Source organism: Mustela erminea, chromosome 18 (genome assembly GCF_009829155.1).
Source record: "Mustela erminea isolate mMusErm1 chromosome 18, mMusErm1.Pri, whole genome shotgun sequence".
In the NCBI taxonomy this organism is placed as follows: domain Eukaryota; kingdom Metazoa; phylum Chordata; class Mammalia; order Carnivora; family Mustelidae; genus Mustela; species Mustela erminea.
In genome coordinates, this window is record NC_045631.1 from 4058754 (window position 1) to 4076839 (window position 18086).

At 56.8% G+C, this 18086-nt stretch overlaps 2 protein-coding genes across 7 annotated transcripts in view; both read right to left on the reverse strand.

Moving 5' to 3' along the window:
• On the reverse strand, positions 1-7675 carry RCVRN (recoverin). The gene is made up of 3 exons (XM_032319631.1): positions 5900-7675; positions 3044-3155; positions 1-398 (listed from the first exon to the last, which is right to left on the reverse strand). The coding sequence occupies exons 1-3, from the start codon at positions 6278-6280 to the stop codon at positions 283-285; spliced, it is 609 nt and encodes a 202-aa protein (XP_032175522.1). The 5' UTR covers positions 6281-7675; the 3' UTR covers positions 1-282.
• A 2761-nt stretch (positions 7676-10436) lies between these two features.
• Positions 10437-18086, reverse strand: part of GAS7 (growth arrest specific 7) — a 198585-nt gene continuing 190935 nt past the window's right edge. For 5 of the 6 annotated variants that reach the window (XM_032319624.1, XM_032319628.1, XM_032319629.1 and 2 more), the window contains exons 13-14: positions 17118-17216; positions 10437-16521 (exon numbers count right to left, since the gene is read on the reverse strand). In XM_032319624.1, coding sequence (XP_032175515.1) covers positions 16408-16521; positions 17118-17216 — 213 coding nt within the window. In that variant the 3' untranslated portion in view covers positions 10437-16407. The remainder of the gene's footprint in view (positions 16522-17117; positions 17217-18086) is intronic. The other variant, XM_032319625.1, reaches the window with a different exon arrangement.

Below are 18086 nucleotides of genomic sequence, written 5' to 3' on the forward strand. Positions count from 1 at the left end.
TGACCGGTCAGCTGGGTGCCCAGCTCCTCTCGCATTTATTGGAAACTGCTTACCCAGCAACCCACAAAAGGAGCTTACACGGGGGTGATACTGAGGACTCCTGTGACCTAATCCTGGGATTATCATGGAGGACTGGGCCGAGGGCAGGGGAGAGGAGGTGGTGGGATAAAATAGGAGGGACGCTAAGGTTTAGGAAGCCCCCTTGGCCCCTGGGGCGTGCTCACATGCTCACCGGGGTTTCTGCGCCGGGGGAGGGGTGGGGGCGGGGCCGAGCAGTGGGCATCAGGTTTTCTTCTCCTTCAATTTTTCCTTCACTTTTTGAGGCTCAAATTGGATCAGTCGCAGAATTTCCTTGTTGGCCATGGTCCCCTCGATGAACTCTTCCTCTGTAAGTTTATCTGTGCATTTGGGGGGGGAAAGGTCGCAGTCAGGATCAGCTGTTTCAAGCTGTGGCGAGGCTGACAGTGGCCAGGGTACCCAGTGCAGAGGTATCTGTTATGAAAACACTGAGTCTCGGTGTCCTCCCAGGGTACCGACCCCGCCCCTGCATACCCAGCTCCTCCCCAGGACGCCTGGACCTCCCCACCAACCAGCAGCGAGAGGGTTAATAACCTCTGTGACGGCCTCTTCTGATTGGTCGGCGCCTTTGCCCCCCGCAGGTTCTTAAATATTTTGACTATTACCCTAGTGCTGAAGCTTGGAGTTTGGGGGGGAACTTCTGGGGGATGGAGCAGAGCCAACAATCTCTATGGATATGGAGGAGGGGAAATAACATCCATCCAGGAGTAGGGACTGAAAAACGAGGGGTCCGGTGTGGTCCAGGGAGAGCCTGGCTTGTGGAGAGCGGTCTCTCTACCTCCTTCCCAGCACAGGGCTGACAGCGTCTCTGTGCCAGAGCCACTGTGCTGGGGACTGAGGCCACCACAGGGGGTGGCCCAGGAAGGAGTGAGATAAAGCCCCCGCCCTTGGGGAGACTCTTGGTCTGATGGGGAAGACAGCTGCACGTCCAAATAACTCTGGAAAGAGACAGGTGCTCCTTTCTGCTTACGGCGATGCTCACAGTGCCTGCACATAGTAGAAGCTTAACAAAGCTTAGCTAAACCCAAACGGATTTCCACTTGGACATCCTTAATCCCCCTGGGGTCCAGCTCTGGTCGGGGCAGTAAAATCTGGGTTTTAAAGCCCCAGCTGCTCTATCAGCCTCACACAGAGCTTGAAACTCCCACAGTCAGAGCCCCGTTGGGGAGTGAGGCATCGTCTCCAGAGGGGACATCTGAAGACAGCAGCCTCCACACACCACCGGTCTCCTGGTCTCCCGGCTCCCTTGACTCTGACTTTTACCTGGGTCAGTTTTCAGGTTAACAAGTAGAACAGGGGACCTGACACCTGCCAGACCTGGATTAAAGAGCCAGAGACGGTGGTGGGGGGCAGGTGGGCCACAGTTTGCAAGGGAGGAGGAGGGGAAGGTCTTCAAGGTGTTGTGTGTGTGTATGGGGGGTAACATCAGGGCAGGGACTACTACACCTACCCAGCGAAAATTAAGGAGGTGCTCACTTTCAGGGAGGTGCGAGCCCAGGAGTAGCAGCTGAGAATGAGTGCCTCCTTAAATATTCTGCCCAGACCTCCCCTGCCTCCGCCAGGTTTGGCCCCAGTGACAGTGAGCTCCTTTGCTTCTCAGCCTTCTTCTTGGACTGCAGCTTAGTGGAACCCAGGCCATCAGTACCTGCCCTTAGCTCCCGTCCTGCTCCGGCCAGACCCCAAGATCACAAAGGGAGCCAATACGTAGGTCCTAGAGTGAGACACTTCAGATGTTCAAAATCTCCTGCCGACCTCTCTGTTAGAGAACCAGGTGATGAAGCCCCAGTAGGCTTCCTATCCCTATGTGGCAACAACCAGCAGGAAACCACCGGGCCACATGTCCACTGTCCACGACTGGCCAGTCCCTCCACATCAGAGGGCTCCAGTCCGCTCCTCTCCCGTCACCCTCCGGGGGCCCTGATGGCCATGTGAGCTTGCAGCCCCCGCCCCGACCCCGCCCAACCCCACCCCCTTCTACAGTATCCTCCCTGCCTTGGCCATGACCATCACGCCCCAGCAGACCAGCAGACCAGCTGCCTTGTTCTGGAATCCATCGCTACTTTCAGGAAGAGACCAGCTCCCCACGGGCTGCTCCCAGTCCAAGACGGACCAAGGCAGCTGACCGAGACAAGCTGGCCCCTGGAAGAAGGGGGCTTGAGGATGCCTCCGGGGGCTTTGCCAAAGCTTTCCCACAAGGGTGGGAGCCTCAAGTCTTCTTCTGTCCCTGCTTTTCTCTGTGCCCAGAGTCCCACCTGCTCTGCAGTCTGGGTGTTCCCAGGCTCCTCCAGCTCCCTCCCCACTCCCCCCCACCCCCAGGCCCTCCTTCAATGAACCTCCCTGCTTCTCAGGGAGACCCAGACTAACTCATTGGAGTGAAAGCAGGTAAACTGAGATCCCACTTCCTTGATACTTGATGCTAATCCAGACGCAGACCAGGCTGAGGTTTGCCTGGTCCCAGCTATGCAGAAAGCACTCTGGAAACCAAGTAAAGTGCACCCCAGCGTCTAGGACGGATGAGCAATCCGTTTAAACAGAAAGTGGTTTGCTGTGCCTCCAGCGCCACCAGCACACGTGCATGCAAGCCTACGGAGCTGCGGTCCTGACTTTTGACCACTGCCTTCCCTGGGCGCTGACACTGTTCTAAGTTGCCTTTCCCTCCCCAGTGCTCCAGAATTCAGGGCCTTTCCTCTGCCCCAGAGAGCTCAGGGGGTGATGGACTTGGAAGAGCAAAGGGAATGTGGCATCGGTCTCCATCAGCAGCAGAGCTGGCCTGTCTGCTTACTGACCCCTACCATCCCAACCCCCCAGGCACCCCAGGACCTCAGGCAGCCCCTCAGTGCATGCTGGGATGAAGTGTCCCTGGTCCTGCCCAGGCACTGGTCCTCGGAGGACCAGTCTCATTGGGGTCTCCGGGAAAGAGCCTATGACTGTAAAACCAAAGGTTGTGAAAGGGGAAAGAATTCACCATCATCTTTCTTTCCGAAGAACCCCCAGATCTTGTCGGCTCGCTTCTCTGGCGTGTTTTCATCTTCCGGGAGGTGCTTCACGTCCTCAGGATTGATCATTTTGAAAATAGCCTGCACCAAAGAAAGAGGAAATTATCAGAAGGAGCAGCAGGGGCTGGGCATCCCCCTACCTGCCCTCTCAGTGGCAGAGGCTAAAATGCAGATGCCCAGGCCCCAGGCTGCCCCTATGAGGAGGGGAGTAGGGCCGGGACACCTGTCTTTTTGAGATCCCAGAAGGGACAGGGAACGGGGTGGAGGGGTGAAGGCGTCTGCTAACAGGTGTTTTGTCCCTTTCAGTACTTTTTGAATTTCCTGTCCATATAGACACATTACTTCCCTTTTATTAAAAAAAATGAGGGTAAGAAACAAATGATGACGATGACGATGATTCCACAGCAGCCCCCAGGGTGGCAGCTGGGGAACCGCTACCTTGAACCCTACCGCCCGGAAGTGTTAGACTATCAGCCGGCTTCTTTGGGGTCCGGGTCGTGCCTCAGTTGTCCAGCCGGGTCCCCCAGCGGTAATAACGGCTAAACTTCGTCAAAACCTAACCCACACCACACTTCTAAGCCTTTTTACATCTCACCCCCGCAGCAGCCCTATGAGATGGGTATTATCAGTTCTGTTTTACAGATGAACATACTGAGGCACACCGGCCGGCTAGACGTCTCCCCGGCTAGAAGCAGAGGAGCAGAGATTCTAACCCAGGCAGGCTGGTTCTAGAACCTTCATTCTCGGCCTACACCATTAGAGGGCATACTAGGGGCTGGGGAAGGGAGAGGGACAAGGTGGGGTCTCCTTGTGCCCTCTGCGCTCCAGGTTACGAGGATCCCACCAGCTCAGTAACTCCCGGCATGGCCAGGCTGGAGTGGGCACTCAGATGGTGGTCCTGAGCCTGTGCCAGCCTGCATGCTCAGCGTGGGGGCAAGCTCGGGGTGCGGACAGGTGGGCTGGGTGGGAGTCGGGAACAGCTTGTGGATACTCAGGCAGGGGCAGGAATGCCTGTGAAACTAGCCCCCGCCCCCTCCCCCACATGCTATAGCAAGAGGAGCAAAGCCGGCAGCTCCGGGGGGCAGGCTGGGCTGGCAGCTCTCAGAGCCCAGGGGTGCCCAGCAACGAAGTGTAGGGGGTGACTCCCCTAATGCCTCTCTCGGTCCTGAGCCCGGGGAACCTCGTGCGCCCCAGGGCTAAACCCTGGGAGTGCCTGCCTGCTCCGTCTGCCTTCTGACTCCAAGGACAGATGGTCAGGGTCTGGGAGAAGGAGCCGTTGGTCCCTACTCTGGGCCCCAGAGATTTTTCCAAAACCAGGTAGCTAGTTGGTTGCAGGGCTGGGATTAGAACCCGTAGCGTCGGACTCCCGGGGCCATGAGCCTGTGATCTAGTGAACTATAGAGCCTGGGCTTCATCTTGCGCTGCCTCAGCCCTGGGTTCTATGGGACCTGCCCCTCCCTGGCCCTCCCCTTCCTCTTCTCTTTCCCCCCGGGAGCACCAGCTCTAGGCCGCTGCTGGGTCTGGCATCCTGCAGGGGATTCTGAGGTCGTGTTCCCTGTCCCTGGCCACCTGCCAGTCCGGGGGTGTGGTGTGCCCAGATGCAGGTAACGTTTCCCGCCCTTTACGGGAGGCCCTAGCCGAGTTTGTTGCCCACAGGCTGCCTGCTTGGTCACTTGGTCCGTGGTCTCTCCTCGTCAGGGGGAGAACCGTGCAAACGCAAGCAGGTGTACAAAAGCACCAAAAGATGAGATAAAACACAAACGACATTCTCCCCTCTTACCGGGAAGAGAATTAGGGGAATGAAGCAAGGACGTGGGTGGGGGGTGCTCAGAGATGCCAGGAAAAGAGACCACGTGAAGGGAAATACAACTGACCTCAGGAAAAAAAAAAAAAAAAAAAAAAAAAAACCCAGAAACGTCCCAATTGTCCAAAAATACAGAGCTGGTTAAGTAACATTACGGCCCTTTCATGAGACGGAATGCTAAGCCGCCGTTCAAGATGGTTTTGAAGAAGAAGATACCTTCATAGCAGAAACATAAAACAGCAACTGAAAAAAGGTCAGATATGTCACCGTTCTAAAATTATTTTTTAAATTTATATACAGATAAAGGGCCGGGAAGATAAACAGCAACAGGTTTGACAGTAGCTCCCTCCAGATGGTGGGATTAAGGGCAATGCCAGTTGTCTGCTTCATACACTGCCACATTTCACAAATTACTGACCTCTTAAATAAAGCTTTTCCTAAGACCCCTAAAGTCTTCACAACAGATGATCTGACACAGGGCCCGTCGGGACAGGAAGGAGGGTGTGTTGGAAGCCCGCGCCGGCAAGGAGCCGGTGGCTCAGTCCAGAACCCGGAGATGGCGGGTGAGGAAGCCAAGCCCGGGGGGTGAAATGGCCTGTCCCAGCCAACGAAGACCGTGAGGACTGGGAACCCACATTTCATGGCCCCCCAAGTTAGCCTCTTTCTACTCTGTATTGGAAACATGTACTTAAAACTAATTGTGGAAGAGTATGTATTTGTGCCATTGGAGGTTTGGGAGGACAGTTTAATGAAAACAGGAAGGAAGGAAGGGGGGAGGAAAGGGAGAAAACACTATATAATTAACAGGAAATACCCAGATTCTTCTTTAGGAGGAAGGCGAGGCTGTGGGGAAGTGACCAGCCTCCATTCGAGTCAGTGTCCTGGAGACCCTGTGCACCTGGAGCCCGGAAGCCCCAGCACCTGCATCCCCCAGCTCCGCCTGGCCAGCCCCGGCCCCACCGCGTCCAGGACCCCAGACCCCGGCGGAGCCCAGGCCCGCCATGCGGAGGCGGAGACTGACCATGACGATCTCCAGCACTTCGCCCTTGCTGATGGCCCCGTTGCCGTCCACGTCGTAGAGGGAGAAGGCCCACTCGAGCTTCTGGTTGGTCTTGCCCGCCGAGGTCATGTGCAGGGCGATGACGTACTCCTTGAAGTCCAGGGTGCCGTCGCTGTTGGCGTCGAAGCTCCGGAACACATGTTGGGCATAGGCCTTGGGGTCGGCCTCGGGGAAGAACTTGGCGTAGATCTTCTGGAACTCCTGCCGCGTGATGCGGCCGCTGGGGCACTCCTTCAGGAAGGACTGGTACCAGGAGCTCAGCTCCTCCTCTGTGAACTTGGTGTTCAGCTGCAGCTCCTCCAGGATCTCCTTGGACAGGGCCCCACTCTTGCTGTTCCCCATGGGTGAGGCCGCGCAGGACCGGCCGGGCAGCGGTGGCTGGGCCGGCGGGTGGGAGGGACGTGGTCTCCCGGCCGCCGAGGGCCGGCTGCTGCTGGAGACGGTCGCCGAGGTGCTGGCGGATTAGAGGATTTGTGGCCGCTTCACCCCTGTACTTGGAGGGAGGAGGGGCCAGGGTGGTGGGGGGGCGGCTCCAAGAACCCCCTCACTGAGATTAAAAGAAAGTGCTGACAGCAGGGGGGCCAATCCATCTTGGCCTTCGGGGAGGACAGGACAGGAGGTCAGAAGTTTCAGAGCCAAAGCCTTGGCCCTCCCTGTTACCCTGTGTCCGTCCCTTCTCCCTTACTCCAGCTCTCCGGGAACCACGCTGCTCAGAGCCTGTCTTCCCCCCCAAAGTCTGAGGCTCCCATGGGCAAGAACTGAGCTCTATACTGTAGTTGTTCAAAGCCAGGCTCTGGACCCAGCCCGGGTTCCAGTCCCAGCTTTGCTGCTTGCTGGCTGTGTGCCCCCTAGGTGTGTTTCTTACCCTCTCTCTGCCTAGAATGCTCTCCTAATCCTTCAGCCTCCTCAAATGTCACCTTCTCGGCAAGGCCTGGATTGACCACTCCATTTACAACGGCACACCCCCATCCCCAACCATCCGCACCTCCCAACCCCGCTTGATTTTTCTTCCTCTCAGGTACACCTTCTGACTCTCTTTGAATTACCTGTGTGCTGTGCATGTCCACATCCCAACAAAATCTCCAAGAAGGCAGGGAATCTGTCTGTTCCGTTCCCAGCGGCATCTCCACTGCCAGCAGCAGTGGCAGAATGGGAACCCCCGTGTGAATATTCTTTGACTGAACAGGCATAATAATAGTTTGTCCCTCACTGTCACGTTGAGGCTAAACTGAACTAATACGTACAACGCACTTAGAACAGAACCGGGCACAAGGTCGGTGCTAAAGACATGGTAGTTGTTGGTATTGTTCATCTGGGACAGAAATGAAAACCTAAAGGGCCCGCGGGGGGTCGGCAGGTGAAGTGATGAGTGAAGCAGGTGAATCAGGGTCAATGGGGAGTGGTGAGGCCTGAGGCACCTAACGGAAGGGGCTGCCCATGTTCAAAGCCGTTGAGTGTGGTCATTCGGGAGTATAGCCCAGTGGTTCTAGACTTTTCAGTCCTGACCCCTGTGGCTCCAGAGGATTTCTCAGGAGGCCTTAATGCTAGGGGTGTGCGTGTGTATGTGTGTGTTTCAGTGTCTGTGTGTACTTCCTTTTTTTTCCCATCAGTTTGTGAGAGCGTATCATTTCTTAATAAAAGACCTTTCTTTTTTTTTTTTTTTTTATAGACTTTCAGTATCCTGTAGCGAAGTCTTTAATCTCAAGAACAGTTGAAAAAGGACTGTCGCCACACTCAGAAACTAACCAACCCACCCACCCACCCACCCCAGCCCATGAAAGGTGAGGCTGGGGGGAATTACCCCTTGTCTCCGTGGTGGTTGGGGCGCCCCCTGGTGGGGCGCCTGGGTGGTTCAGTTGGTTAAGCATCTGACTCTTGGTGGTTGGGGCGCCTGGGTGGTTCAGTTGGTTAAGCATCTGACTCTTGGTTTCCACGCAGCTCATGATCTCAGGGTGGGGGGGATCCAGCCCCACATTGTGGAGTCTGCTGGAGAGTCTCTCCCTCTGCCCCTCCCCCACTGCATGCTCTAAATAAAATAAATAATCTTAAAAAAAAAAAAGAAAGAAAAAAGGAAGTGCCTCTTGGTGCTGAACCTGTCCATACCGAGTCTGCAGATCGGGGGAGGCCGATGTTACAGGCCCAAAAGGCAGGCAGCCCCAAAAGGCAGGCAGCCTGCCGGGGTCCCATGGCTGCTACATGGCAAAGCCAGAAGGAAAGCTCTGGTCGGCCAGGCTCCCCGTTCAGGGTCTTCTCACTACATCACAACAACTCTTTTCTCAAGGAGGCCTGAGTGACGGGGCTGTGGGTGAGGACCCGGGGTCACCAGGTGGGCAACGAGATAGGGGATGGGCCCTGGGTTAATGCAGGAGGCAGCTAGAGCCCCCCCCATCCCCCCTCCATTCCTCCCCTGCCCCTCCCCATACTGTCCCCCCACCCCCACCCCAGGGCCTTCTGCTCTGGCTGAGGGCAAGGAGGAAGGAGCCAGCCCCAGGTAGGAAGCAGCCTTGTACTTTAGGCTGGAGTTCCTCAGGCTCCTGTGCCCCCAGGGGCCCGGCCCCTGGATGGGACCACAGGCAGCTGTGTTGATGCTGCCGAGAGAGGGGTCAGGACCTGGGGGTTTGTTTGAAAACCTGCATAAACATCTTCTATCAGAGGGAGAGTTTATACTTATGCTCCTTAGCCAAACAAGTTGTTGGAGATGATGTATTGTGAATGGATTTGTTAAGTCTGAGCTGGGGCCATAAACTCTCCTCAGACCCCAAAGGAAGGCTGCTAGGGGGAAGCCCGCCCCCCACCCCCAACAGAGGACCTCAGTTTGTGACACCCCCTCCCGACCTCACTGTGGGGAGATGTGGTCTCTTCTCAGGGGCTGGCCTTGTCCCCTCCCCACCACCCCAGCCCCGCCAAGCCAGGAGCTCGGTCTGGGCTGCCAGCCTGGGCCATTCCCCAGCGCTCACCCTCACTCCCCTACCTGCCCCTACTCTGGGCTGAAGGACAAGATTGCCCTTCCTCCCGTGGCCTGGAACCAGAGCCTGAACCCCAGTATGCACTGAGCCGGGAAAGGGGGTACAGGAGGGTGGCTGGGTGGCAGAGAATGGGAAGGCACACTCCTCCCACGGTCCTCCCGTTGCAGGAAACGGCAGTCCATCCTGTCGGTGGCTTGGGCGGAAATCCTGAGTCATCCTCGGTACCCCCCTGTCACGCCCCACCCCTATCTGTCGAGATGTTGGGGCTACCTTCAGAGCGCATCCAGACCCTGAACTGCCCCCACTCTTCCTCTGTGATCGTGACCTGTGGGCACCATTGTCCCCTCTCGGCCCAGCTTCTTTGCCTGCCTGCTTCCGCCTTGTCCCCAGCAGTCCTGCAGCCAGCCCTCCAGCCATGAAGTCAGGCCCCATGCTCCTTGGCTTGGACCCCCCAGCGTGAAAGCCCTTCAAGGGCCCGCTTCCCCCACCCCCACCATCCCTCCACTATGGCCTCGCTGCCCCCAACCCAGTAGGTGTCCCTCCCCCACCCCCACTGCCTATAACCCAGCCATCTCCTGCCTGGAACATTCTTCCTGCAGCTACCTCCTGGGCTCCCCCCACCCCCCACCCCAGGTCCCCTTGCCTTTGAGCAAACGTCACCTTCCGAATGAGGCTGTCCCTACCCACCCTACTTAATGCATCTTATCCAGGGTCCTCCCTGAAACCACCCGTACTTATACCCTGCCCGGTCCTTCTTTCTCCCTAACCCAGGCTGGATTAGTTACTCTGTGGACTTTCTAGCAGGGACTCTCTCCCTGCTAGAAAGCCACCTACCTCCAGGAGAGTGGGGCTCTTTATCTGGTCCACTCGCTGATGTGTTCACACTACCTAAAGCCATGTCTGGCATGTAGTAGGTGCTTAATTGTTGCAAGAATGGATGGATAAATGGATGGATGTATGGTCGGATGGGGAAAGAGGGAACCGCCAGGATCCCCGTCCGTCCACAGGGACAGAAGTCGCCAAGGGGAGGGGGCCAAGAGGGGCCAGATATTGTGGGTCTAGCAGCATGGTGCCCATCTCGGTGGGTGGGTGGGTGGGGGGTCCACATCCAGATGCCCTCAGCTAAGACATCAGGCACAAACTTATTGCCACCCCTGGGAGCCTGGAGGACTGCTGAGACCATTTATACAAAGGAGAGGGTGACAGTCCCTCCAGGAAGGAGGGTCACCCAGCAGGACCCAGTGTCTCCGGACAGTTTATTTTACATGGGATGAGTCTAACCATCTTGAGTGTACACACAGAGCCAAAGTGGGGGGGGGGGGGGATGAGAGAGCATCTCACTTCCTGAAAACCCTTTAGAATAATGCAAAACAAGTATATATAGCGAATGCCTTCAAAATTTAAACCCTTTAAACATTTAATTCTTTAGCATTAATACACACAAATGCTGTTACGGGAGGTGGGGGTGGGGGGAGAGGGGGAAGGGCAGGTTACAGCCTCTATAGGGATCGGAGTTTCAACAGTGTTACTTATAAATTATAGTACATCAATTTTATTTACTGATCTAGGCAGCCAGAGGGTGGAAAGATATACAATGTGGAGTAAACACATTCATACCGGGATGAGGAATGCTGGCAGGAGACACGGCTTTTTTAACATTAAAAATGTATAAAGTATTTAGCAAAAGTTACAGAAAACAGACCAAATAAGCAAGTTTATTTTGTTAGAAAATCCCACTGTCGTAGGGTTTGCTGATGTGCTCGTCTGTGAAAGGACTGCCCCCCTACCCTCCTACCCCACCCCGCTATCATCTCCTTCCTCAGGGAAGGGAAGAGATGCAAATTTGGGACCCAGTCGCCAAGGATGGCTGGTGTCCCTTTGAATGTCTGTTCCTGGGTCCACACGGCTGCCTGGAGACCACAGCTCCCAGCAGCTGGTCTGCTGTGTGTGATGCTGGAAAGGGCGTGTCTCCGCTTACTTGACAGACAGAGGGAGTAAGGAGGTCCCGGGAGGGAATGTGACTTTAATTTGGGTTACAGGATCCACGAGGTGGTGGACCCGGGACAGACCAGTGCTCTTAACCTGGCGCCGAATGCTTTCCGTCTCCATCCCCATGATGGCACCTGTGTGCCCAGACCCTCTGGAGACCCAGAACTGCTATCCTGTTAGGACTGCCCCTCCAACACAAGGGATCAGCGTCCCCCAAACCACACCCAAAGAAAGACCCAAAGACGCCCCCAGCCCCCTCAGAGGCACCTCCCAACAAGGACTCTTTTCTAAGCCCCAGCATGAAAAGGGTTAGGGAAAACAAAACATCCGTTTCTGTCACCTCATTCTCACCCAGACCTGCTGCAGCAGGAGGGGCGTCCTTTACCTTCAGGAAAAGGCCAGACAGAAGTAATACTCCCATGGGGGTGGGGGCCAAGAATCATCCCTGGCAAAACTCAACTCAGATGTGCCCAAGAACGGGGTCCCGCAGACTTGGGCTCCACGGCCCACCCCTCCCCGCCTGGCCTGACCCCAGGAATGTCTTCCGTTGGCTCGGAGGGCTACCTGGTTGCCTCCAAGGGCTCACCTCTCCTCTAGCAGGACACCATCAAGACCCGATTGGGAGGAGTTGTCACCTGGCGGTGGGGAGATCATGCTCCTTGCCTGCCCGGTTGGCTGGGTTCGGGCTCATCTCTGCCACTATCGGCCGCTCCCTCCCCGTCCCGGGGGCTGCAGGCACAGGCTTGGCTCGGTGTGACCACCAGCTCAGCAAGGGTCCAGCAGTGCCAAGAAGCTCACGGGAAGAGGCTCTGTCTCCATCCTGCTTGCCTTGGTCCTTTGAAATAGACCTCAGGACATGAGATCTAAGATCGGGGTTGGCGGGGAGACCCTGAAGGTAATGACGTACAAGTGTTCCTTTCAGGGCCCTAGGCAGAACTCCCTCATTCTCAACAGCTCGGGAAACTCTTAATTTTAGCTCCATTCATGTCTAAACGAGAGAAGCACCAGGGGATCCCTCTAGGGAGGGCTTCAGACATCACCATGCACAAGCATGCCGATGGGGCTCAGGGCAGGCATGATAGTGTCGGGTACAGACCTGGAGAATGAGAAGGGGAGGAGGGACAGCAGTAGCTGGAGGAGACTGGGGACACCAGAAGGCACAGCTGCGGCCTGCTGATGGAGGAACAGAGATCCGGGGAGAAGTCACGGCCAGCCCAAGGTTGCCCTCTGTGTTTCCACCCGCACTCTGCCCATTCACCTTCTACGCCCCCCTCATGAGGCTCAGTAGAAGTCGAAGGCCGTGTGAGCTGCTACCAGCCAAGGTGCAAGCTTTGGGATGCAGCAGAAGTGGGAGGCACCCCTCCCCCAGCCCCCCAGCCCTTTTCCGCACAAAAACCTATAATGAACCACGAGGGCAAGTGTGAGCTCCAAGAATGATGGCGGGCACGGCTGGCATTGGAGGAGCCTTGGGAAGCACAGGGAGCAGCCGTGCAAACAAGCCGAGGACCCCAGGCCCGGAGCCTCCAAGCCAAACAACGCATTTCACAAGCGAGGAAGCCCGTGGTTCACCCGTGTGACAGCGTGCGATTCCACGAGACATGGGACGTGCTAGGGACGCACACAACGTGGGTGACCTGAAGCATGAAGCCAAGGGAAAGCAGCCAGACTCGACGGCTACATCAGGGGCTCCTTTCATAGGACATTCTAGAAAAGGCAACCCCATAGGGTCTGACAATCCACTGGGGGCCGCCGGTGGGGGGCAGGAAGGGGAGCAGGTGTGGATGATCAGCTCTTAAAGGAGCTGGAGGGAATTTTCAGGCGTGAGAGAAACAGGATGATGATTTCGGTGGTGGTTTTAAGACTGCAGGGTTGTCAAAATTCACGGAACCCTATACAGTAGGGTGCATTCCACCCTAGGTCAGTAAACTTTAATACTGTATGTTTAAAAAGCTCAATCTGAAAAACAAAACAAAACCAAAAAAACCAAGGTGGTAGGTCTGGGAGGGGCGGGAGGATTCAGGGGATACGCTGGTCTGTACCCCACTTAACACGCCTCAAGTGCTTTCCCTACCTACCTAACCATCAGCGGGTCTGAAGAATCCTGTTTAAACTCTCCCTGTCAAGGCCACTCACGGCTGGAAGTAAAATCACATCAACAAGCCAAAGTCTTGGACGTCCTTTGAAGTTTATGGCTTGTATTTCCAAGAAGGGACTTTGGTTCCGCCAAAATTCTTTCGTACCCATCCACTAAGCTAGTAATTGATTGGTTTTCACAAAGGAAAGAGAAACAGCCGTCCTCCCCACTGGTTTGGGAGCGTGGACACTGTTTTTTTGCTCGCTCCGGTCATGAACCAGCCCCAGGGAGAAGCGCCTCCTTGGGCAGAGATCCTCCTGGCCCGACAGGCACTAGGTGGGGTCACAAAGAAGGCCCCAAGGTGGTCCCACGGGCAGCTGGCCTCGTGGTCCGATCGTCCAGGGCTTGGCAAGACTGATCAAAAGTGACGGAAGGAACAAGTGGCTTTGCCTGGAGGTTGTTGCGCCAACCAACGCACTTTGAACACCATTTATCTTAGAGATATCCCCCCCCAAAATCAAATGCAATCATGTCTTATAGGAGGCAGGAAGAAAGGGCTCACTTGTTCTTAGAGGACCACGGATGTGCCCGGAATATTCCAGACACTCAGCACAAGCCCGGCCACACGCTCTTCTATCCTGAACACCGACACTGACAAGAATAAAGGAACTGGATACAGGGCTACTCCGGAGCCCTGGGATGTTCTAGACCTCAGCCTCGTCTTGGTTCACCCAGAGTGGGAGCCCCGTTAACAGACCCTGCTCCTCACTCCCTGGGCTCATCGGGCATCCCTGGGCTTCGTTCTTTCCTGTCAAGTGAGGAGAGTTATTTAAAAGAAACGAGAGAAATCTGAGATCTGAGTTGCATCCAGGCTGTGAGGGACAAGGGATTCCATCCTTAGGGTCCACCTTCCATCCAGCCAGGAAACACCACCCGGTGGTGGTTCGTGTTAGGATGACAGGCTCCGAGGGGGTTAAACGTGGAAGGGGTGCCATGCTCCCATTCCACAGAGAGATCTAGAGAGCCCCCACCTCCACAGAGAACAGAGGAGACGGGGAAAGAGCGTGTGTCCTGCATGTGGCTACAGTTCTGTGCCCACAGGATGCCTGGCTTGACTCCAGCATCTGCTCAGTGGACGAACAAATGAATGCAGGTCTACCAGCCCAACAGAGAGAATCCCTAGAAACGGCAACTTTGCAAAGAACGCTCGTACATGAAGGTCAAGGTTACTGACCTGCCAGACTCCCGGAGAAAACATACGTCTATGCAGAAAGGAGAGATGCTGGGCTTTCCCCTGCCCTGTGTTGTCCCCAGAGCCCACTAAGCTCTTTGATGAAGGAAGGAGCACAGAGAAAAAAGAAAATAATGTGAGGAGGCTAATGAGCTCAGGCGGGGGGGGGGGTTAGGAGGTGGGGAAAGAACGACTTCAGAAAACCCACACTGGGCCAATTCAGGTTCCCCTGGAGAGGCAAGAGAGCCCCCTCCCCCCTGTCTCAGGGAGGACCAGAAGACTCGGGAATCCTCGCAAGGGAGTGAGGAAAAAAAAAAAACCAACGAGCCATATCACACTCAAAATATCTATGTTAGTAACAAGGCTATTGGCTTTGAACACTTGAAAATCACCCACAAATTAGTCCACTCGGTCACAAGGCAATTCCTACCAGCACTCATTGTTCATAGACAAATCAAGACAGAACATCCTAAAATCGGTTGCTGGTGTCATGGCCCAACCCCCAATCCCGAAGGAGCGGTCCTTCCTGCCAGGGACAGATCCAACCTCCACACTGACCTTCTTGGTTGGGATGGTTCAACAGGACAAGCGACAAAGTGTGGCTTACTCTAGGATACCGGGCATCTTTCTAAACTGTGAGAGCCTAATTCTGTCTCAGAGAAAGAACAAGGTGACAAAAGACCCCAGATGAGTGAATCACCAACTCCTGGCATGAAGACCGAGGGACCCAGAAGTTGTGCTCTTAGGACCCTACCCTTGTAGGGGGCGTATGGGTGCTGGACGTCCAAAGTCCTCAAGGGGAAAGATGAGTGAAGAAGGATGGGTTCTCAGGGCGTGGGTTCTGGGCTAGCATCTGTCCCCTGCTGGCCAAGTGACCACCTTCGGGGTGTGAGGTGTGGGCGGGGACTGGGGAGTCACCACTTCTTCAGGTCCCTTGGTGTGGATTCTCAGGGTTGGACATGGTGGAGAGCGGGGTTTGCTGTGTTTCTATAAAGGGAGGGACTGATGAGCGGTGTCCTGAATGCTTCTCATGTCCCGCCCAGATCCGCGTTTCCCAGGAATGAGGAGGTGGGGAAAGGGGAAGGCGGTACCAGCACCAAGCAGGGCTCCGTGCGGGGCTCCGGAACGTGCAGGACAACATGAGGCTGGGGTGGCAGGACACTGGCTTGGAAGGGGACACCCCGTGGAGACCGTGAGAGCCTGTCCTCCCTGTGCCATGCCCACCAGGGAGAGAAAGCCACACGGGGAACCCCCCCCCCCACCGCCCCAAACACAAGCAGATGGAGCTCTCTGCGGGGGATGGGCAGGGGTGACCGAGAGCCATCCCAACCCGTCTCCCACAGGGGACTGGGCCAGCCCCGTGAGGAGCCTGGGACGGGGGCAGGGGTGGGCAGCGGGAGCCTCCCTGAGGAAGCAGGGAAGTGTGGGATGGAATGGGGTCTCCAGCCGGGAGACTTGACAGGAGATGCCTGACCTAGCGTGAGACGTGACTCAACACTCCGACTTGTGCTGAATGAGGTAGTGCCAGCCCGACCTCTCCAGGCAGGGTCCGACTGCACGGAGAGGGGCCAGGCCTTATTCCCAAGACCCCAGATGATGGAAAAGGGGCCAAGAGCCAGGAAGTGAGCTCCCAGAATGCGACAGGAAAAAAAAAAAAATAGAAGAGAGTGGGCTGGGCTGCAAAGAATTCTGGGTTGGGGGGGCTGTTGAGCTGAGCGGTGCCTTCCTGCGACAATTCTGATCGTGATACTTGGTTGGAGACAGGGACCTTTCCCCTACGACCATCCAAAGCCCAGGACACAGGGGACCAGCTAGACAGAGGGCCTCGGGGCTTCCAGGGGCACACGTGGGTGACGCGGCTGGCTCTGGGTGGGGAGGTGACCCCTGCGGGGCTCGGCAGGGACCACCAAGCTCCAGCCTCAGTGTGTCCCTGGTGCAGCAAACATAGCGCAGGAGTCGGGGGGCTTCCGCCTTGGGGACAAGGGCGGGGCTGTGGATCCGTCTTCTCGGCCTGGGCGCACTGGCCGCTCCCAGCAGGGCCTCCCTTCTGGAATCACCCCGGCTCGGCAGACCAGGACCAGGACCAGGACAGTGGGTGGGAGGGCAGGTGTACTCGGCAGCGGGCCCCGTGGCGGGCGCGGCCACCTCCTCTCCATGGGACCCCCAGCCCCTCTCCTCGGCAGGACCCCCCGGGGCCGTGCGTGCCCATCTAAATCTCCATGTCCACGGGGCGGATGTTGCCTGTCTTGTGCTCTCGGACCCACAGCTCCCTGTCTTTGGCTGGATCCACTTTTCGAAGCAGCTGGTCCACAGGCTCAACTGTCTGCAAGGGACGGAGAAGGGGTCACAGTCAGAGCCTGCGGCCGTGCCGGGGACACCAAAGACCCCTGCAAGGTTCGGCGGTGCACAGGGTTGTGAGAGCGGAGAACCCCGGGGCTCTCGTCCCCACGCTGCTTCTCGTTCACTGCACTCTGCCTTGGGCCCGAGGGCCTGCATGACTAGGCAGGGGGCCCCAGGGCTCCAGGTCCGGCACCACCCCCTCCACCTGTCCCCACCTGAACATCCCAGAACAGGGCCGATGGAACCTTAGCTTCAGGGAATTGGAACGTTTCTGGATTATTTATTTATTTTTTGGCAAGAAATTTGCCAGGGGAGGCGATAAGGTCTCAGCTCTTTTAACTGTCACGGCCTTCTCTGTCCTTGGGCTGACAGCTGACGTGTGGGATGACCCGCGCAGGTGCCCAGGATGGTCCGTGAGCCCATCCCACGGGCCCATGCACCTGCCACCCCCCCCCCCCCGTCAGGACAGAGGCATTTGGAGGGGCTGCTCGCCCGCCCCTGCCCGGTGCCCCTCCCCCACCCCTTCCCGCAGGGGTCCTGCTGGTCTTGGCCCTGGACCAAGTCGCCCTGGCGACTCACACTTTGGTTGAACATGTCCGTCTCGTGCCTCAGCTGTGTGTACTGACACAGGTGCTGCCGGATCATCTCCACCCTCTCCACCTCCAGCCGCTCCAGCTCCTGCCCGGCGTGGCGGGGAGGGGAGAGACAGAACACACCCCTGAGCCTGAGCCCACAGCGTGGGGGACCCTCCCCCCACGCAGGTCCCAGCCTACCCTAGCCACACAGCGCAAGTCACCGCCTGCTTCAAACAGGTGTCAGGGGACCCTTGGGGGCTAAACTCACCCAGCATCCAGGGGGCGGGGTGGGGGGGGATAAGGGGCAGGGGAGAGGCTGGGGGAGGGGAGACGCAGCAGCTGTGGTTTCCCTGACTCCTGCTCTGCAGGGTGCAGTGGGTGCTAAGAGCTTCATGTGCATTACTTAACTGTCCTCTGTCATTTTAAGAGAGAGCCTCTGATCTGTGACATCACTTGCCCAAAGCCCAGGGCATTATGGGAGGAGCGGGGTTCGAACCAGGGTCTGGATTCTGCCATAGGGCAGCCCCGGCCCCGGTTCCCCGTCAGGCTGGACACGAGTCACATGTAGAGATTCTGTGTCTCGGACTCTTGGGCCTTTGTCCCTGGGCCTCTGCTTTCTCTCCTCTGTCGGGTTCAAGCGCAGACTAGAGACCAGGCCAGGGGACGTGGGGGTGGGGGAGGCAGGTGGGCGAGGAGTCAGACGGCCACGGTCAAATGGAAGAGAGAGGGTTTGTCCTTCGGTTTCTAGATGGTTCTGCATCTTTGGAATTTAGGGGATCAGGCTGCTATTCTGTGCACAAGTAGGTCACTGCCCAGGTGATTAACTGGGAAGAAGGGTAAAGCAGGGGGCTTAATTAGGAGATTAACCAGGAGGAAGACTAGGTCATGGTCCCTGGGGGAGGCCTCTCATCTGCTCCGGGGGGCGGACACCTGGGCACGCTGGCTTTGGGCAGTGGATGATGCAGTGGACTTG

Coding starts and splice junctions, on each gene's coding strand:
- RCVRN (XM_032319631.1), bottom strand. CDS start 6,280: ATGGGGAACAGCAAGAGTGGGGCCCTGTCCAAGGAGATCCTGGAGGAG. Junction 3,156..5,899: donor AAGTGCTGGAGATCGTCATG/GTCAGTCTCCGC, acceptor TCTTTGGTGCAG/GCTATTTTCAAAATGATCAA. Junction 399..3,043: donor CTTCGGAAAGAAAGATGATG/GTGAATTCTTTC, acceptor CCAAATGCACAG/ATAAACTTACAGAGGAAGAG.